At 41.4% G+C, this 22335-nt stretch overlaps 1 protein-coding gene across 1 annotated transcript in view; it reads left to right on the forward strand.

The window, feature by feature from the left end:
- The window catches only part of SYNE1 (spectrin repeat containing nuclear envelope protein 1), a 2319318-nt gene that overhangs the window by 1478650 nt on the left and 818333 nt on the right, over positions 1-22335 (forward strand). The window contains exons 88-91 of the mRNA XM_086926873.1: positions 2476-2661; positions 3374-3496; positions 7738-7920; positions 15548-15691. Coding sequence (XP_086782999.1) covers positions 2476-2661; positions 3374-3496; positions 7738-7920; positions 15548-15691 — 636 coding nt within the window. The remainder of the gene's footprint in view (positions 1-2475; positions 2662-3373; positions 3497-7737; positions 7921-15547; positions 15692-22335) is intronic.

A 22335-nucleotide genomic window follows, 5' to 3' on the forward strand; every position in this document is an offset into this window, starting at 1 on the left:
GGGTCAAGTGGTGTCGGAAACCTTCGTCGTTTTCAGTGTAGAGCTGCAAAGAAGTACTGCTGCCATGAAGGCGAAGAGTGTCTGGTGGAATCCAAGCCTGGATGTGAGGTGAGAGTAACCTGAAAGCTGGGGGGGACAGAGTATGGGTCACATCAGGTGACCAGGGGCTCGGTAGTCGAATGCCCACTGATGTTGGGTGCTTCAGGTGCGAATAAGGGATGCTTGACTCTGCAGCCACGGGGACCAGGAGATGTCGAGGATTACCAGGATCCAGAGCTTAGCTGTCCCAAGAAGGATGTTCAGTACTGAGGGGTCGGTGTTCGGCTGGAGCACCAACAAGCCTTCTCAAATGCAACCCATGCGGGCAGAGCAAACAGGCTACGGTGTTGACCAGCAAGGTCCAGGGGACTCTCCAAGCAATGGGGAGTCAGGGCATGTCTGGAGCAACCAGGTAAGCCCAAGAACAGACAAGGTGACCCTCGCCAGGACCCACAGGCCAATGGACCAGGGATCGCCAAGAGACCTCAATCTAGTTTGCAAAGCACCAACCCACAGAGCACTCAGTGAGTGGAGGCCGGATATCTTCAGTGCAAATACTGCTTGGGGTCAGAACTACACGTAGTTTAATGCACAAGCTCGGCAATTGCCAACAAGCATATGCACTTGCAAATGTACGCAGTACACAGGCGTTTGGGTTGCACGGCGTGGCAGGACAGAGGGGTGTCCTTTGTCCAGTTTCGCACCAGAGCAGGAGCCAATGGCTCCCAAAACTGGTTTGAGCTGGACTATGCACTGGGACACCAAATGTGCCCCCAGTGCAGACTTTCTGGCACTCTCAGAGTGCACCCACCCATCCCTAATACACTAAATCCTGTCTCGGAGATGGTTACATCTCCCTGTGACAAGATGCCTATTGTCATGCCTCATCTGCTCGAGCTTGGCTCAACAGCAGGAGAGCAGACTTGTGTCTGTAGCTGGCAGCGTACATTCTGTGCTGCCCAGGTCGAGAAAGCTGGTACAGGGTAGACCAGTGACCCACAGTAGTGGTTCTAGAAGGGTGGAATCATACCTCCCACCCCAGTTACTGGTGTGGAGGTATGATTCCAAGGAGCTTGATACCAAACACAACATGTTTCTAAGTAGCCGCTTTAAAGTTAGCATGTACCACGAGGTTATAATGCTCTTAAACCTATATGTCTGGCTGTATCACAGACAACCCCGGAGAATGGTCTCCAAAGGCTGCAGAGGGGCCCTACTCATGCAGGGGCACCCTCTCACGTAAAACCCAGCCCCCTGCCTTCAGGATTGATAAGGCCTGCCATAGGGGTGACTGATAGGTTTTTAAGTGTAGTGATTTAGATAGATATAGTGAACCTATATCAGTAAGTGGTGCAAGCACCAGCTTACACAGGCTGCTGTAGCAGACCTGCTGTGTTGTTTTGAATGGCCTCGTATGGGTGGCATAATACATGCTGCAGCCCATTGGAGGCCTCTGGGGTACCTAGGCCCTGGGTGCATGGTGTACCATACACTAGGGACTGATAAGGGTACCCTAGTATCCAACCTGGAGTTTACTTAAAGTACATACAGAGCAATTTAAGGGAGAAAGCAGATAGACTGGGGCCCTGGATAGCAGGATCCCAGTCAGAGTAGTCCAAAAATAGTGGTACATCAGCAAAAAGTGGGGGTAACCATAAGAAGCAGATCCTACTTTGCTACATGTGGTATTCTGCATGTTGTCCATCATTTGTTTTTCTCCCTAAGTAGGATGGTTATGCCCAGGTGTGGGTTCCTGCTTGCTGTGCTACTGTATTCAAGCTAGCCTGGCTGATGAGGGATGATACCCCGAAACCGGTCCCAGGATGCTTGTTTCTGGTCCTGGGAGCACCTGACTTTGCAGTTCGGACTGGACTGTTCCATTGAGGAGCAGGGTCAGGACTGATTTGCATATGGCTGGGTCAAAACTGGGGTGGCGTAATGAGCAAAAGAACAAAGGATGTAACCCAGATCTCTAGACTGTGGGTGAGTTTTTGATTTATTCAGCATTCCGTCCATCATTTGTTGCTGCAGCACTATCTACGAGGTAAGGGGTGTGCTGGTCATAATGGCTTTGAAAATGATCATATCTTCTAAACAATACAGGAATAACCCAATGTAACTAATAGGAATATTGGCATATATGTATATGTAAAACAGTGGCTCACTATCGGCTCATTTCATAAGATAATGCTAAGTTGAAGGCAAAACAAGTTGCACAAATTTGCCATTCCAGGTCATAAAGTTTAACTCAAGCTCTTTCACTCAAAATAGAGATATTTACAGGTAGCACAGCTCTAACATTTTCTCACATCCTACTTTTACAAACTCAATGACTAAACAAAGTATTATGGAAATCTTGCAATGTTCAAATTGCTTTTTGAGTGTAGTCTGAAGGAGCAACGATGAATTCCCTCTTCCTTTGCCTTTTCTAACAAGGCTACGCTAGAGGAGTCTGAAGAAATCCACAGTGATCTGGAGGCAATGAACGAGAAAATAGAGTATCTCTCCAGTGTTTACTGTACAGATGGAATGTACCAACAAGTCTCGAATCTGGGACACCAGACAGAAGAACTACAGCAAGTCATCAAACTACGTCTGCAGAATCTTCAAGAAGCTAACAAGGTATTTTTGCTAACTGACTGGCACATACATATACCAAACTTTGTGATGCTGTGTTATAAAATTATTTTCTAGTTTTGTAAAATTTGTATAATTATGACCAAATCCTACTAAAAAAGAAATACGTTTTGGCAAAAGCTACCACAGCGAGGCACTTTTGTCTGAATGATTATCAATTTCTCTCTCTCAAGGGAGCAGAAGCTCATTGGTTTAGATTTTTCATGTGCCTTGCTTTGGCAGCTGTCTGGCCTAGTTGTGCTTGGAAGTAAAACCTTTCAAGATGAGTAACGCTTTACGCATATAGGAAGTAAATCATGAGCACAGGGTTTTTGTGGATAACCCCCTGTCTGTGATACCAGGCATGTACAGTGTGAAGTATTCCTGTGTGACCAAATCCCAGCCATATGATTCGACCAGCTGAAGCTAGGGCCACCTTGCTGTCTCTCTTTCCCTGGCTGCTCAGATAGCCATCTGCATATCTGGTACCACCCACAAGAGCATGGAGAGTGGAGTAGGAGCAGGCTTAATGCTATAGCAGCAGTTGATTGGCTTATTGACAAGTTGTCTCTTTCTTGGGTGAAGTCACCAGTCTTCCTTAAAGTGTCTCCTAACATTCGGTATTAAATTAAGCCAGAAATCATAAAATGTCATATTTATTTTGGATTACTATTTGGTTTGTTCATGTATCAAAAGTGTTTGTATGTTATTTGTTTAGGATATGAAAAAGTTTGAAGGTGAGGTCAGAGCCCTACAGGCCGCACTAGAGCAAGCACAGACTACTTTAACCTCTCCGGAGCTTGGTCGTTTAAGTCTGAAAGAACAGCTGGCTCACAGACAGGTAACATATTACAAAAAAATACTCTGGTATAGACTTTGACCATTTTTTGTGAGATTGTTAATCAATTGGTTTTAGTTCCCAGTAATTGAACTATGATTTTATTTGAAACTTCTTTACTGAAACAGCCAAATATTATTAAACCTCTAAGCTAAAGTATTCCTCTTCATGAAAGATATGAAAGAAACAATACATATAAATGAGCTGAAATGGTATATCTACAAACATAACCTTCAGCCATACCATAATTTGCAGAAAATCTTAAAGTATTATAATAGAATATGTTGTTCATCCATTTAAATTCAAACTAAAAGCTGGATTAGATACAACAATATTCAGCAATAGCTGTGTTTAGGATCCAAAACAAACACCTTGAGCATTAAAACTGATTTAGAATTTAACATTTTTTTACATTTATTTACATTTTGCACCGACTATATTGGAAATACACAATGATAGAATTTTACTTGTAAGAAAAGATAGCTGCTGAGTCAATAATGCTATTAGTTTTAGTTGAGTCTGATGTACCTTGTCATTTACTCTGATTGTTTACATCAGGTCTGAGTCCTGTAAAAATATAAAAGCATAGCCCAAGGATTTTGTCTTTTAAATTATTTTGCTAAGTGTTTGCATGTAGCTATCAATTAGCTTGTATGAATTCTACTTGCTGTTTTTGATGTCTTCAGACAGACGTTTTGTGTGCCATCAGTGTAGCATCCACAATATGGTTGATAAACTGTTGATATTGGTTGATAAACTTTGTAGAACATCACAGTGAATATCTCAATAGGACAATGAACACCTTATGCATACTGATGAGCTAGGCTACGCTTTGCCTCTAAATTAAAATTTTGTAGGAAGTGCCCCTTTTTGGCTTGGTCACACCCACTTTTTGCCTGGTATTTGATGCAATTTTGACTGAAGTGCACTGGGTTCCTGCTAACCAGGTTTCTAGTGCCATTGCTCTTCCCCTAAAACAAGGTAACTGGTCAATTGTTCCTCGAACGGCAAGACCTTTAGCACCTCTGCAAGTCCCTAGTAAAAGGTACCCCTTGGCACCTAGGGCAAGGGTACTAAAGAAGGTCCTTTAGGGCTGCAACATGTATTGTGCCACCCTACAGAACCCACCACCAAACTCATGCAGACTGCTGTTGCAAACAAGTGTAAAAACATGACATGGCACACCCCCTGTGTGCCATGCCCACATGGTATGCCCATGCCCACAGACACTGCATGCAATATATCTAAGTCACCCCTACAGCAGGCCTTGTAGCCCTAAAGCAAGGTGCATTATATTACATGTAACAATATATCTGCATGAGCAGATATGCCCCTGTGCTGTCTTGTTCAATTGCTAGATCATACAAGTGAACAGGTAAGCCATATTAAGTATATGCACTGGGCACTGGACATTACTAGGTCCCCAGCCACATGATGGCTTTAATGAAACCTATGGTGTTTGGTGTCAAACACCTTGCCTTAATAAATCTGTACTGATGCCATTAGTGGATCTATTAAGACATGCACCCAGAGGACACCTTAGAGGTGCCCCCTGAAAATTCTACCACTTTCTAGTGTGTTGTCTGACTGGTATTGTCAAGGTTGCTACTCTAGACATGCTACTGACCCCCTGCCGGTGAGAGCCCACACTCCCTGAGGCCAGACACAATACCAGCTCCTGTGGAAGGTATTCACACCTCCTACAGCACAATGGCTAGTTATTTAGCATATCAAGGCCTGGGGCTTTAAAGCCCCTGCTGCTTTTGATATACGACCCTGGCAACCCCTCAGACTTGGGAGATGCCACCCCTTTCCCTGAGACTTATTTGGCACCAGGACAGGTGGGAAATTAGCTATGCAAGTAGGCGTGTTGCAGCTCCAGTCTGGTCACACCCCTAAGGTAGGCTGCCTTATGTGCGCCACGAAAGAAGGTTCCACCATTTTGATTTTGGTGGAATTTGGAACTCTAGAACAGGGTTATGCCCACTCCCCACTGGAATTTGTCATATGGAGGGTGTAGTGCTCCCAATGGTAAGAAGCCCATGGGCTACTACTCTTCAAACCCCTCAACACCCCTAAATTCAGTATTTAGGTGGCCCCCTGACCCCAGGACCTCATATTCGACTGTCTCCAAAAGTAGAAGGACGAAGAAGAATGTGAGAATAGAGGACTAGCTGTGAACTGCAATCCCCTGCCTGCTCCTGTCCCTACAATCAACTAGACCCAACTACGTTAATGCGGTTAGCATCACATTATAACAATCTTGTTGATTTGCAATGTTAGCAGAGCAGTACTGGCACTAATAATTTAGTGCACATGTTTCAATGCTTTTTTTGCAGGTCATGACTCGAATCAATCAATCAGGGGTTTGGAAGGCACGGCTACTCACCAGTAGTGTGAAGTCACTATTGTGGAGGGCTTTGCTTTAGGGTTTGCAAAGGTCCCATTTATTGTATGCTATAACTGATTACTTCTTTCCTTTTCAATATATGCCTAGATTGACTTTAATTTAATTACCAATAATTCAATTTATATAACATTATGTGTAATACATCTCATTTGTCACAGCAGTAATTTGTCAGAATTCTGCACGGAATGTCTAGAATATGGAACTGTGACTGCGTTAACTATGAACATGAAAATATTCAAATGTGACTGGAAAGATATTGTCTAAAAACAGAATTTAACATATTCGTACAGAAAGGCACAGTGCTGAATCCCTTTGTTCTCAGTCATGAAGAATATAATGGATGCGATGGGAGATATTGAATGATACCTGGATAATCATAGCAAGGGACACTTATAAGGACCAAGGGTTAGCACATCTTTTTTGATGTATGGACCATTGTCTGATCATTTGCAATGCATTGCAACATGAAGATGCCTGTTCGGTTATCTTTTCAGCTGGCAGCCACAATAAAGATATTGTATTCCAAGCTTTTGCACACTGCATGTTTGTCAGCAAGAGGTTGTCAGAAATGTATACTCAGTGGACATATTTGTGATGCTACAGTTGAATGTCTCTGTGGTAATGAAGTGACATTATCCAATGTATGTAGCTATTTTTCAATGGAGAAACTGGTGTTTTCAACAATATTTAGGAAGCAGGACCACATGAATAACCTTAAACTTCTTCTCTGTTAGTAATAATTCCCTTGATTAGAATTATGTGATCCGAAACAAGGTGTCACTTTGGTCCACCATTCCTTTTCTCCTGATTGGGTGTATGGTACATCTGAACCCCAAGGAAACTTCAAGAACCTGCAAGAAGAGTCTTTTCATAGTTAATCATGTAGGTGAAACTGGAAGCTCATTGCAGTGGTTTGCAATTGGATGCGTGAATGGCTATGACTCTTTGACAGTGGCAGCAAGTGTAGAAAGGACTGCACAAGAGAGATATGGTCTCAAATTTATTGTCCAAGCTTAGGTCTGTGCAGAGGCATCCCAATTGGAGGCTACAGAATTAGTGTGCAGGCAACATATATAAGAGAAGTTGATAAATGGTCCAAACAGAATAGAATGTTATCTTCCAAAGCTTCTCAAACTGCAAGCATCTTTATAGGGGCATGTTCAGCAGAGGACTGTAGAAGCACACCTGTCCTATGTGATTGCCAGGCTTGCATAACAGTAAATTAACTTAGGTCAAAAGTAATAGTTAGTGGCACAATGTATTTACATAAGGTCACATATTTAAAACGACTGAATAGGATGCAAATAACTGTTTCAAAGTCAGACTAAGGTTGAAGAAGACTAATCAGAAAACTCCTCTGAGGCAGCAGATATCTATTAGCTTTCCCTATTCACAATCCTCCAGGTAAGACTCAATCTATTCACATTTCAAGAAGTTTACTCTATATGTAATATAGATTCTTATGCTAGAACAAGCCTAAAACTCATGCCTCATGCCACATGTCCAAGTGATCAACTTGAGTGAAGAGTTACATGAATGTTTTAATCAGTTCAGGCTTTTGCTTTGAACTTTGTTTCACATGTTTTTTACATTTTCATGTTATCTTGGCATTAGAGGCTTGAGTTACCTTCTAGTGATAATCCTTTTATTTGTGAAGACAGGGCAAAATCCTAAATTGGAGGATTAGCCTTCAATGAAAAATCTACTGGTGCAACTGTCTCCACATTGGGAGTAGTGTGGCAGAGATAGTTCTAGGATTATCCCTTCCTAAACTTGAGGATTTTTCTGTGCCATTCATCTCCATGATAGATACTCTCATAACCTCTTCTTGCAGCATCTCTTATCTGAAATGGAGTCACTAAAACCAAAGGTTCAAGCAGTGCAGCTTTGTCAGAGTGCCTTGAGGATTCCAGAGGAAGTGGTCACCAACCTTCCAATCTGTCACACAGCTCTCCGTCTTCAGGAAGAAGCCAGTCGCCTGCAGCATTCAGCCATCCAGCAATGCAACATCATGCAGGTAAGAATACATTGGCATCTATGATATTTGGTTCTTGAGGAAACCATAAATTCTCCTTCTCTCAAAGTTCTAACCAAATTAAATAAGTAACATGGGTTCAGTTTGATTTGTGGGCTGAACTAATTTGAATCTAGTGGAAAATGTAGAAGTAATGAATTTATCATGTATAAAAACACCCCTTCTACATTGCACTTATATACAAATATGGGTGCAATGTTGGGGTTGCCATTTAGATAGTGTATGGTATATCTAAATGGTAGTCCCCCAAGTAAGGCTCACTTTAAAAAGGCAAACATTGTTTTTCCTTAAACCTGGGACAGCTTTTGCATTAAAGTGTAGAATTTTCCCAACTTTGTTGACCAGAAAATCTGGATTTTATTAAAGACACAGAGGCTAATTTTATTGCATTCTTCTTTAAATTAGCATACCACAGCCACTTTAAAGAACATAGAACATTGTGACACAAAGAAATTCCAACCCAATAAAAGATGAGAACACTAGTAACTCTTCCTTCTTTTTTCAATCAAAATAGAATAAGTAAGACATGAATAAACCTATGAAAACAAGAACAAGAATTGGCCCAATCCATAGAGTCCTCTTCAAGGGAAGAGAGATCTTGACAACGTTAGAAGATAGGGAAAATTCCAATTTAGTAATCCTTAATAATCCTTCCAAATTAATGTTGAGCATGACCTAAAAGGTAAAGAAAGATAAGTGAATAAAGGGATGGGTTGGGGAGGGAATAATATTAGCCTCCGTGTCTTGAATAAAATACAGATTTTCTGGTCTACAAAGTTGGGGAAAATCGACATTCTATTGTAAGATCGGAGGCTAATCTTATTGCAAGTTTAAAGCATTTTCAATAGGCATGAAGCCACATTTTCAATAGGTCTAAAATACAACTTGCAAGAAACCATATCATTTGACCAATCATCACATTTAGGAATATCATTCAGAGAAGCAGAGGCACCACGGACAGAGTGAGTGCCAAACATGCTAACATCAACATCCGACATTCTCATCACTTCTTTAACCCATCTTGCTAAAGTTGAAGGTGAAACAGCATTGTGAGGTTTCCTGAAAGAAATCAGTAACTGTTTGACGTTAGATATTATTAGAGACGTTTTCAGTTCATATTCTTTAACACATCTGACAACACATAAATTGACGTAATAATCAAAATAAGGGTAGAATATTGTTTGAGAATTAGTCTTTGTTCTATTGTTTAAATAAAAACATATACCTTCTGGAGAAAAAATTCTGTTAGAAATATCTAAAGCTTTAACATCGGAGACTCTTCTAAAGGAGACTAAACAGAGAAGGGTTGTCAGTTTGAAGGAAAGTAGTTTAAGAGAAAGAGAATCGTTTGAAACCAGGCTATCAATAAGTCTCAAAACTTTAGAAACATCCCACAGGGAGTTCTACCTTGAAATGGGAAGTTTAGAAATTCTGATACTTCTCAATAGTCTTTTGATAAGAACATTTTGACCTACTGAGTAGCCATTAACGAAAACATGACCAGCAGCAATAGCAGAGCGATGAACATTGATGGTTCTGTAAGCTAGGCCTCTTACAAACAATTCTGATAGATAGTTAGCTACTTCCACTACATCCACTAAAATGGGATCAAAGTTCCTTTCAATACACCAGCAAACCCATTTCTGCCAAGCCAATCAATACATTTTACGTGTTCCTGGTGACCAAGATTCTTTAATGAGGTTTGATGCCTCTTCAGAAAGTCCTGGCACTTCCCATAGATTCCTGAAATTTTCCAGGCCATCATCTCAGTTCCCCACCTAGGACAATATCGTGCAGTTCCCCTGAAGGACCTGGAAGGATTTCCGGGAATACCGGAAGAAGAACCGGGTAATCCACTAATATTTCTAACAACATACTGTACCAAAACTGAGACTTCCAAAGGGGGGTCACAAGAATCCGAGAGACCTTCCATTTGTGGACCGTTGCAGCTACTCGGGTAATCATTGAAAAGGGATGAAAGGCATATCTCTTCAGAAACCTTCAATCTTGTCAGAAAGCATTCCACCCCTGCGGATTCCGGACCCGGATGCCAACTGAAGTAAATCCCTAGTCGGGTATTTAATCTCTCTACAAAAAGATCTACCTGACAATGGCCCAAAATGTCCATTAGAGCTAGAAAGACTTCCCTGTTGAGACGCCAATTGTTTGAATCCCTGTGGTTCCTTGAAAACCCGTCTGACTCCATATTGTTCAAGCCAGTAATGTGTTCTGCCTGAACTACAATATTCTGTTTCAGACAATAGTCTCCACTTACTTTGGCCAAGTCTGCTAAATCCTTCGAAGTCGGACCCCCAAGCTTGTTGACATATTTTACCGCTGAGACGTTGTCCATTCTTAAAAGAATGGAACATCTTGCAGAATTCTTGGCAAAACTTTTTATAGTGAAGGAACCTGCTAGAAGCTTGAAACAGTTTATATGTAAACTCCTTTCCTCCTCCTTCTAGAAGCCACTGGTAGAAACTGAACCACAGTTCGCTCCCCATCCTGACAAGCTCACACCTGATTCTATCACTAAATCCGGGAGAGACTCAAAAATTGCTCTCCCATTCCAGGCTTCCATCTTTTTTAACCACCAATCTATTTCTTCCCTCGCTTCCTGGGTGAGAGATCTTTCTTGTGAATAGTTCAAGCCAACTCTTAGGTGTTTGCTCTTCAGATGTTGCAGTGTCCGATAGTTCAAAGGACCACAAAAAATGGCTTGAATCGTAGATGACAGCAGGCATATAATCCTTGCTAGCATTCGAAGAGAGATCTTCCCCAAGGATAATACATTTCTCAATTCCTTTTTTATGCGTTTTAATTTTCCTCTTGGAAGTTTGAGTTGACCTTGGGCAGTGTCTATCATGAAACCTAGAAATTGAGTGACCTGGTTTGGAATTAAACAAGAATTTTGTCTGTTTACCACAAAACCTAGATTCTCTAAAAGGTTTATTGCCATGTAGTGTGGTCTATCACTCTCGATTTGACTAGATCCATTATGAGGATGTCGTCTAGGTAGATAATTAGGCGTACCCCTCATTCTCTTAGATAAGCTGCCACTGGTCTGAGAACCTTGGTGAAACACCTAAGGGCAGAAGAGAGACCGAAGGGTAGGCATACAAACTCCCACATCTTTCAACCCCATCTGAAATTGAGATATTTCTGGTGATCTTTGCAAATAGTATTGTTAAATAAGCATCCGTTAAGTCTAATCTTGTTAACCAGTCTCCGGGTTGAAGGATGTCTCTTATTAGGTGAAGACCTTCCATCTTGAAATGGTGGTACTCCACCCAATCATTGAGACTCCTTAGATTTATAACTGGTCTCATACCTTTCTCTTTTTTCTGTACCAAAAAGATGTTGCTTATAAACCCTTTTGGTGTACTCTAGCGCTTCCCTGATGGCACCTTTCTCTAGTAGGTCCTTTACTTCTTGGTCTACTAGTTTTGATAGTTCCTCGTCAAACCTTATGATTTCTGGGATATGATCTTGGACAGGTTCTTCCACAAAGTCTATCTGATATTCCATGACAGACTGCAATACCCAAGGGTCTTGTGTTATTGATAACCAATTTGCTGCGAATTGTGCTAGTCTCCCACCTATCTTTATAGGGGTAACAGAAGGGTCTTGACTTACCTGTTCCTCTTGATCGACGGTCTCCTTGTGAACTTCTTCCTCTAAACCCTTACCCCTTAGGGTTGAAACTTGAATACTAATATTGGGACTGGTAGGGGTTTGATCTGAAACCGCTCTGAAACAAGGTCCTTGAGTTTGTCTGTCCTCAGCCGGGAAATCGACCTCTTGATTGCCAGGTCCCTCCAAAAACACGCTTGTCGAAGACCTTTTTAATGTCTCTTTGGGATTTTTGGATTGAGCTAAAGGCTCCTACATATTTAGACATTTGTTTAATAAAGTCATCCCCAAAGAGTAGGCCATTAGCCTCTTGTCCTCCTTCAGGTTGGCAAGTTCCACCAGTTTGGGTACTATTTTAAGGAGGATACTTTATCTTCTTTCCACATTTAAGGCGGTGTTAGCGTTGCCAAGCAGGCAAACTGCCCTTTGTACCCATTGTCTTAGTTCTTTATTATTAAAGGGTGAGTTAATAACAAAGGCATCTTCAGTTAAATCAAAAATTTTGGTCAGGAGCCGGGGAGGTCGAGGAGTCTGTCCTGACACATCCGTAGGCCTTTGTCTAGACCTTTTCCAGCGTCTCTCCCGCCTTTAGAGATAAAAGCAATTCTCTTTGGGTCCTGATCTGGCGTTTGAGTAATCTTATTGGGGAGGGAGGGTCTAAGGCATTCAGATCTAAGGCGTAGTCTGACCTCCTTAGGTATTTGTTTTCTGAATCAAAACTGCATATAGTTGGCCATATTTGCAGCTGGGGTCCATTCAGGGGATAAGGGGTGTTTAAGTAAGGAAGGGTCGTACATAAGTTCTCCGAAGGGGTTAGTAAGTTCCCCTAAGTCCTCATCCTCCAAAATAATGACCTTATCATTGTCTTGTGGAGGTGGGGGTTCAGATCCGTCTGAATCAAAAACAGAGAACAACTCAGTTCTACCTCGGCGCTCCCCGAGGAGTCGTCACATTGCACAACCTTGTGTTTGCGACCGTTTATTTGATTTTCTGAATCATTAGATGGACCCTTTCCATGGTCCCCTTGTGTGTCCTCAACACTACCAATATTCATGTGTACGGATATTTTATTTGAATCAGAAAACTTACCCCTTTTATAGCTAGGACCAGCCGCTTGTAGGTTTTTACGCTTCCTGTCAGCCTTACCTGCCAACTTATTAAGGGGGTCTTCATTGGCAGACCAAAACCTTTCTTCGTCCGAAGTTCTAATTTTATCAAGGGAGAAATTCTCTAACTTTTCATCCATTTTCTTTTCAAGATCCCTTGAAAATGTTTCTAACATTTGTTTTAATTTGTCCTCAAGGGACTGTTGGGAGGTGGAGGGGGTAGTTAGACTTGGTAAGTCTTGTTGATCCATATTAAAAATAAGGGTAAGCAGTAAGAGAGAGGGTGAGGTAGCTGAAAAAACGGGATGAGGGTTTAACTGAAAACAGCTGATCAACTGTCAAATTCGTTTTAAAAGATGAAGAGCGTGGGTAGCTTAAATATTGGTGAAAGTATCCCAAAGAATTAAGATGGCCAACGAAATTGCGTAGGTAGGTAGAGTGTGAGTCCCACAACTATTTCGTGAGTTGTAGTCTCAGTGCTTGTCCTACAACTATGTTTATTTTGCCCTTTTTACATTTTTTTATTGAATGAATACAGGCGAAAGTTGAAAGTGTAATGCGGGAGGAGCGGTCAAAATCAAAACCGCGTGAGTCCGTTAATCTCAAAAGGGATTCGAAGCAGAAGTTCAGAGCGGGATTGCAAGGATGCCTGGCAGGGTAGAGAGCAGGCGATGGCACAGCCGCGTTCGGAGCATTATTAGAGCTCCTAGCAAGGCGGCAGTGTGGCGCGTACGGTAACCAGGGAGGTTACCATGGCGCGCCGATTCATATCATAAAAAGAAATACATGTACATTAAAAAACATTAAAATCCAGTACATAAGTAATAACATACAATATAAACAACGGGCTGCATAAAAAATCACATAAAAGCAATCTAAGATATTTTTTAGGCAAGATATGAAAGTCAATTAAATCTGATGCGCCATGCCCAGCCTAAGAATTTGGCCAGACCACAGGCAAACCAAGTAAAATGTGGGGAGTTACGGCCCGAACCATGTTCAGAGATATAATCAAAAACCAAGGCAAAAGTTGGGAAAAATAGAATATAGCCAGCCAAAATAAGTGAAGGGCAATAGGGGAAAATAAGGAAATACAATTGTAATGTCAAAACGGCATTAGAGCAGTGCAAAATTATTTCAAAAAACAGCAGTAGAGCACTAAGTAGAAACATTGTGTGAAAGCGCTAGTCGAATTGAGAGAAAGGCAATAGTGGAAAGAAAAGAACAATTATAACGTCAAAACAGCACTAGAGCAGTAGAAAATGACTTAAAAAAATAGCGAAACAGCACTACAGTATGAGCTCAAAGAGCACAGATAGTTAGTAGTGGAGGAAATGTGAGAGTAGGTAGCGCAAATAGAGAGCTTAAGGGAATACCTATTTCAGCTGGGCAGCCAAAGAAAGAAGGAAGAGTTACTAGTGTTCTGACCTTTTATTGGGTTGGAATTTCTTTGTGTCACAATGTTCTATGTTCTTTAAAGTAGCTGTGGTATGCTAATTAAAAGAAGATTGCAATAAGATTAGCCTCCAGTCTTGCCATAAAATCCTTTTGATGGTGTGCATTTAAGCTATGCCTTTTACTTAAGACATCATGTATTTACTTTTGTTCGTACTTATCTGTTTACTAAAGGTTGTGTAACATTCAAGATAAACAACAATGAAGCAGCTTAACAATACAACAATGTAGCTCATGAAAACAAAAGTAACTAAAGACTCTAAGTTAACAAAAAAGATATTATGTTAAAAACAGACTCCACAACAGTCCGTCGACTACATGAACATAAAATGTTCAAACTCAAATGAAATCAAACCATAAAGGAATGAGCAACAGACAAAGATTTACCACTCTTTGCAATTGAAAATAGAACAAAAATGTATATGAGAAGAATTACTAATATAATTAAGGACTGGTGAGGCAAGAGAAGAAGAGGGTTGGCCAAGGATGTTGACACCCCCACAGGGGGAATTTCTGAATAAGAATGGTCAGGTTTCTGGTGGGCCTACAACTTTGGAAAAGATAATTTCCTAAGAATGGCCCACAACAGTAAATATGTTTAACTGATACTCACAGATTACTTCAGCAAAATCAAATGCCTTATGAGGGACCTATTCACAACACTTTCTAGGTTTGGATTTTGACAGTGCAGTTGTTGAACAAACCTATTGCTAAGACTATACATAGAGAGAGCTTTTCGTTCGCTCCTTTCAACTACTGGATGTCTTCAACCAGCCTCTTTCAGTCATTGGCTTGAGGCTTCATCAATCATGTATTAGCTCAGGCCAGTAGAGTATTCATTTCTCTCCTAATACTACTGCCATGTCAATGTATTCCTCTGTCCTGACTTGAGTGCTTTAATTGAATTACATAACAGACTGCTTTACAACTAAAGCTGTATCTGCTGCTCATGCTGGTATGCCCCTGTTTGTTTCGCTATAAATTACTAACACTGCTTGATTTAGTACATTAAACCAAGACTATTGGCTTTGCCATTGCTTGTTCTATGCGTAGTTGTGTCTTACTCATCTGTTGCCTGGCTAATTCACAAGGTACGTTTTATCAATTGTATCTTTCTTACTCCAGACTTATTTCTGAATTACTTGTTCATTTCCCAGTGACATGCTTCCTCAGGAGAAGAGCTTTTAATCACAAAGTATGAAAAACAGCCACATGGTAAAGAGTGGCTAGGAGGACTCACACTTTGTAATCTCACTCCAATCACCTTTACCATTTAATAGTAGAATTAGCATCCAACTGGGTGCATGGAAAAGTTCACATAACAATGGTTACCATGATTCTCACCAGAGGCCATTGTTACTTCCATAACAAATAGTGACATAATATATTTTTCAATTATGCTGTCTCCTCTCCAGGAAGCTGTGATCCAGTATGAGCAGTACGAACAAGAAATGAAGCACTTGCAAACGCTTATTGAGGATGCTCACAATGAGATCCAGGACAAACCGATCACAACCAGTAATATTAAAGCACTACAGGCCCAGATTTCCCAGCATGAGGTAAGACTCATTGTGGTCGACATATTAATGCATGACAATTGATACAACATATTTGTCCAGCCATTCCTTCACAAATGGTACACAACACATACTCAACACTTGTTGTTTTCCTACAGTTAATTCTTAAGACACCGTGGGATGTCATACAAATTTTGAAACCTCCCTCGATGCCCACCTGCTCATACACAGAAAAGGCATGGCAAATGGAAGCCTGCAATTGTTCCTCTCTTTCATTTCTAAGTTATTTACAAAATGGAATGTGGTGACATAATTGTCAGAAGTTATTTTCATGTCCTCACACTCTATATTCTTTTTTCCATCATCAGATAAGGTCATGATTTGCAGAAACTCCAAGTTGCTTATTTGTCTAGTTTCTTTTAAGGCACATTTAATCAGTATGCTTCTTTGTTTTGCACTACCACATTCTCCGGTCATTTTTAGAAGTACATTTTTGGGGATCTTTTTAATGTTTTTTATATTTATTAGATGTAAGACCAACAAAAGACAAGTGAATCATGCAGGAACTCTGGACATTTTAGAAACTTGCAGACTCGTGCCTTGTGTATTTAATGAGGCATGATATCATAGCCTGCGCTTTAGACTGCCAAGAATTTGACAGAAGGACTATGAACGTGAGGCATATCTATCAATTCCTTCATGCCATGGCATTTTCCATATACAGATAGGGTCTCCTGTTCACTGCTGGCCCTGGAAGAAATCTAATTCTCTTTCAAACCACTCACCAGATCAGATGCCTCCAACCTTTTCTGGGAGCTGCATCTCATCAATTAATTTCACCCTGAGCTACTCATGAATATTATAACAGTTAAAATATGACCATGTCTATTAATATTCCTGTTCTGGCTTCCCCTTATAGCGTTACCGATAATGATCTCCCCTTCTGCGATTCTGCGTGCAAGCAAATCTACTCTAGCTCCTTATGTCATTCTTTAATGGCAGAGTGTCAATCCGCACAGAGTGATTGATAAAGCGGGGCCTGCAAGATGGCAAGTCTCTATGCAAACATGTTAGACTACAAGCGGAGACAGGCGGTAATGTTGCCACCGTTCCACTGCCAGGGGCTGTCAATAGTGTGTGTTTACTTGTTAGTGTGGGTACCTGTCATTGGTTTGGCAGGATGTGACTTCAAGGGTCTGAAAATGAGGTTCACTACCTCCTTTAATGTGCCAAGACCCTCTCTATGACCTAATCGTGTGTGATGTGGTTTTAGAGACTAGTACTTATGAACCAATTCACTTGTGACTTTGGACATTGCAGTTTAGAAAATGGGTTGGGTTTGTGCCTCCTGAGTCTTCACAAATGAACAAGTAGAAACATTTCCCTTAAAACAATGCCCAGCTATTTTACATCAAGAAGACATTTCTGTCTGGCTGGCAAAGAGGCAGAAGAACTTTTTTTGCAGGTACCAGAGTTCTTGTTGGATTGGACCTGCTTACTGGAGCTGAAGTCAGACTCCTGGGTTACCAGCATTTGTAGTGGGAAACTCTAGCTGCTGGTGGTGCCTTATCTGCCTGTTGTTATAGCTTAAAGAGCCAATGAACTTGAAATTCTGGTAATTGGAAAATTCAGAAGACCAAAGAGAGGCATAAGACCTGGAAAGGTAGATTTTGAAACCTGGAGCTTATCTGCTGAATGCCTCTGCCCAGTCGGAAACAGGCGTAGTGAGAGTTATTGGCCATGCATGTGCAGGGTCTTGTTCCTAACATCAGCATACTGATGACTGATTTGTCAGACTCACAATCTTAAAATAATCAAAGACACTATTAGATCTTGTGGTCTCTGAAATTAACCCAGTATGACTGACACACAAATTTGCAACAAAAATAGTAAACGTTTTCTGAAATTTGGAAGAATGGAATGTTGTTCCACCACCCACCTCAGAAAGACACATTCTTCTAGCTTTCACAGTCACTTCCTTCCCCTCACAACTTTTCAATCTCTCTAAATATTCCTCAAAGTGAGTTTCCAGAAGCTCAATATCAGGCCAGGGATCTTTGTTTGGTATCAACCTGTGAACTTTGCTGGCAGGAAAGGCGGAGACCCTCTGAAAGCTTGCATAGAAGAACTGGCTCTGTTCTCTATTTTAGCAGTTTTGTTTTAAATTCCATCCTATGAAATCAGATGTCTTACGTTCAAACTATGTTCCCTTGATGCAGGGGAGTGAAGGTGGTCTTGTATGGTTCAAAAGATGCCATAAAGAGCTACACATAAGTGTTGGTCAGGTCTGATCTGGCAAAGAACCTAAGTTCCTGACCTACAGTTTAATAATAATCGAATGTCCTCAGATTTACATAGATAAAAATATTGCCTGACATAAAAATATATTGGCCTAAATATCACTTACAAAAATATTGTCCTGTGGGGTGTGGATTTTCTGTTGTTATTTTTAATGTGATCATATTTTTGTAAATGATATTTAGGACACAATATTTTTGTAAGAGGATATTTAGTAGTACCATTCTATCCATACTTCATGAAATGTGTAGGAAATGTGAGCGTTATATTTTCTTCTGTGCTGATCACTTACTGTGGAAAGTGAAAGGCTTGCAAAAACCACAGTTGATGGACAGAATGCAGAACAATGTCATACATTCACCCCAGTACAGAGATCTGGGCCTAAATCCATCATTTTTTTGCACTCCACACCACCCCAGTTCAGACATGGCCATATGCAAATGAGTCTGACCATGTGCCTCATGGGAACAGTCCAGCCCAAACTGCCAAGCCATGCCTTCCCTGGACCGGAAACAAGTTCCGGGGACCAGTTTCTGGCATTTCAGCCGTCTTCAGCCCGGAAGGCTTTCCATGGCCACTCAATTCTCTAAATGAGGTCCAAGTCTTATGTTTTAAAGTTATCTTGAATTCAGAAAATGTCCTTAATGATTCCCGGGGCAAGGGGAAGAGCTCGAAGTGGATTAAGGTTGATGGCAGTGCAGAGGTGGGTTATGAGTGATTCCCAGCATCTGCTGTGTAGCTTGTTTCAATTGCCATTCTTATCTTCCATTGCTTGGGGTGTCTTCCTGACAGATATAGAATAGTTTTGGGGGTCGCAACCTCACTTCTTCACATTCTGTGTCTGCCACTGTGTCAATTGAAAGCTTCAGTGTTTAACTAGTGGCTTGTCATTCTGACAGAATGAGGAAGCAAAAAGACAGTAACAACAGACAGAAGCCCTCTATGTATCACTTTCCAGTGACAGCACTCTCTGCCTCAGCAACAACATTTTTCTTGTATAGCTTGTTAGTGACAATATTCATATATGACATTAACCCACCACCAAAAGTAGCAGTGTGTTTTTCTTGGCAGATCACAGAGCCCTATAGGTAATAGCTGTTTCTACTAAAATTCCATCAGCACATATTTCAAATACTGAATGTGAGCCTTGTTAAGAAACAGACATGGCCCCATAAATTGTTCTTTGAGTGTCAGTTCAAATACTCATACAAATTGTACAGTTGGCAATAGTGACACTGTAGTTAAGATTTGTCTATGCTTTCCTTTCAAAATGCTTCTAAAGTTTTTCCATGAATGTTTGAGTTTTTTCAAAAGGGAAGGTTTGCACTTGGTACAGGCACCTCCTTAATATGTCCAGCTGTGGCCAGTACTTTGGAAGGTTGGGGTGTTGAATACCAAGGCTGCATAGTTTTGATTCTACCTCATGCTTCTTTAATCTACCACCAGACACTCCCCATCCATTTATTTCACTCTTACTGGTTCCTGTTGATCCCTGCTGTCCTTCATTGACAATTTCTATTCCTCCTATTTTATCCCTTCTGCGTTTATCTCTCTCTCTTACTCTGGGTTAACATTTGATGAAGAAAAATAAGTGATGGTCCCCAAATATGAATGCTGGTGAGTCCCACCTGCTACCACTAGTGCAAATTAAGCAGTAATAACATCACTTTAACTATGTTATTTGTAGTGAGTGTTATTGTTTTCCCATGTTAATGCTAACATTTTTCGAGTAACTGAACCATAGCTACACTTTAACTGTGTTATTCAGTGAGGATATACATATATAATTCCTTCATGTTAGTTAAATCTGTTTCTCAGGGACACAGTTAGATATTAAGATTATTATGGCTTTCGGAGTATGACTAATTGCGCTTGTTTTAGGTATTGTCTGGGACAGTGCATATGCTGTCGCTTGTGAGACATTTTGTTTACTTACAAGGGGTTTAAAGGCCATCCATTGCTCACCATTGGCTGGCTTCATCGTCACTCTCAATTGCTTGCTTTTCTTTGGTCATCGCATGCTAGCTTCATTTCCTCTTCATGTGTTTCCCCCTCCTTTGGAGCATAGCCAAGTACTTATGTCCTTCGATTGCTCGTGCTTTCGAAGCTACTTCTTTCTTCCTTTGTTGACACACTCAATAAGAGTGCATGTATTTGCAGGTCATCTCCCTCATGTGCTTCTCACACTCCCCTGCTTTGTCTTACCCTTGTGCTTGTGTCCCCCTTGTCTGTGTTGTTGCTTGACCCACCCCCCAATCCACCCTCTATTAGGCTGGGGGCATCATTTACCAAATGCATGAGTACCAAAACCAACCTCTCCCCTACTCTGTGAGTACTGCACTTGATTACCAGCAGAATACTGGTCCAGACAGTGAGTACCAGCACTGCCCTGACGCCTGACTCTCACTGCCACGTTGCATAGGCACGGTGATTACTTGCAATAAACTGTCTGAAAACAGTGATTTTTGGCCTTCTACTGCACAGTGTGCCCCAGCACTATACCACTCCAGACATAGTGAGCAACAGCAGCGACTTCTACGAGACTGCCTACCACCCTGCATAGCGACAGGGGTCTCCTGCAACAACTCTCCAAACATAGTGAGTACCATAGCGACACCCTCAGATGCACTGAGTAAAAGTAGCTGCATATGGCTCCAGATAGTTTGTATTAGCAGCATCATGCACAGCAAGGATCAGCAACAGAATGCGGCTTCAAATACAGTGATTAGCTACAGAACCCAGCTCAGATTCAGTGTTTGGCTCTGAGCTGACACAGTAATTATTTGAAGTATATTGTACCAGGCACAGCGACGGTACGAGAAGGGAGAGCTCTAGACCAAATTAGTATAAAATTACTCTGCTACTGTGCCTGTCAAGCACCAACCTGTTCACACCCTGTGATTGCTTGTGACAGTATGGCCTAAGCACAGTAAATACCGCAGAACCTCTCTTACCCCATCCAAGGTGCACTTATACCAGCCACACCCGGAATATTCACTGGAATAGGACAAAGTCAACAAAATCTTTCAGAACTTTGACAACTTTGTTAAGGCAGAGTTCAGGCGCGGAACGTCCCTAGGAAACCTGGTTAATGCTCCTTTCACTGAGTTCTCTCCAACAACTCCTGACCAAGTGCCAAAACTTCTCACCAGCTCTAAATCCTGGTCCCCCTTCCAACTAAACTTTTTGAAAAAATCCTTAATATTCAGTTGCTCAGTTCATCCATGAAAATCATCTTTTGGACCCAACTCAGTTCGGGTTACAGACCTGGGCACAGTTCAGAGACAGCTCTTATTAAAGCCACAGAGGAGATAAGAGCAGTCTTAAACATCAGAGGCTCGCTAACTCTTATTCTTCTTGACTTATCCGCATCCTTTGTTCCAGACAGTCACAAGATCTTAATGCGCTGGGTGAACTTGGAGTGAAGGACAACACCATGTCCCTCCTTACCTTCTTTTTCTCCAATAGGGAATAATCTCTGGCACTATGCAGCTTCAAGTCCCCCCGCTTCTCTCTCACCTGTGGGTCCCTAAGGGACCCTCCCTTAGTTCCAACTTTTTTTAATATTTATGTCTCTGAACTTGACTTTGTTATGACCTCCTACGCTGATGACACTCAAATTGAAGTGTCAGCCCGCATTAACGATCCTGGGCTGTCTTTCGGATTTCAAGACTGTATGAGAGCAGTCACTTCCTGGATAAACAGTCATAGTTGGAAGCTTAATTCTGGTAAAAGGGAGGTGATAATCTTTGGCAATCTTTCCCCTCCCTAGTCCCCTTCCTAGTGGCCAAATGACCTAGGCTCCCTTCCTGCTCCAGTGCCCAAGGTTAAAAACCTAGGCATTACTATTGACAATAAGCTCAGTTATGGCGCTCAGGTCGCTGCAGTAGTTGATTCATCCTTCTACAACCTTAGGATGATAAAAACATTTCCCATACTGTCCAGCCAACTTAAAAACAATTGTCATTAGCACCTTAGTGGTATCCTATCTAGACTACTGTAACTGCCTTTCTATTAACCTACAGGAAAAATACTCCTTCAATCTTCAGCTAGTTCACAACTCGGTGGCCAGAACGATTTTAGGATTGGAAAATTCCCACTCTATCTTGGTATCCAAAAGTTCCACTGGCTCTCAGTAAGGAGCCATATCAAATTTAAAGTCCTCTGTATTGCCCACAAGGCACTGCATAATTCTGACCCTGGGTTTCTTAAACAGAAATTCCAATGGCATATCCCCAGTCGAGATCTATGCTCCTTCATAATTTCCAGATTCATACAATCCAAATGGGGAAGTAGAAGCTTCATTATTAGGACAGCTAAATTATGGAACAATCTCCCACTTCATATTAGGATCATCCCTACCCTACTAAGCTTCAAGAAAGAACTTA

Source organism: Lissotriton vulgaris, chromosome 6, assembly GCF_964263255.1.
Source record: "Lissotriton vulgaris chromosome 6, aLisVul1.2, whole genome shotgun sequence".
Lineage (NCBI taxonomy): Eukaryota > Metazoa > Chordata > Amphibia > Caudata > Salamandridae > Lissotriton > Lissotriton vulgaris.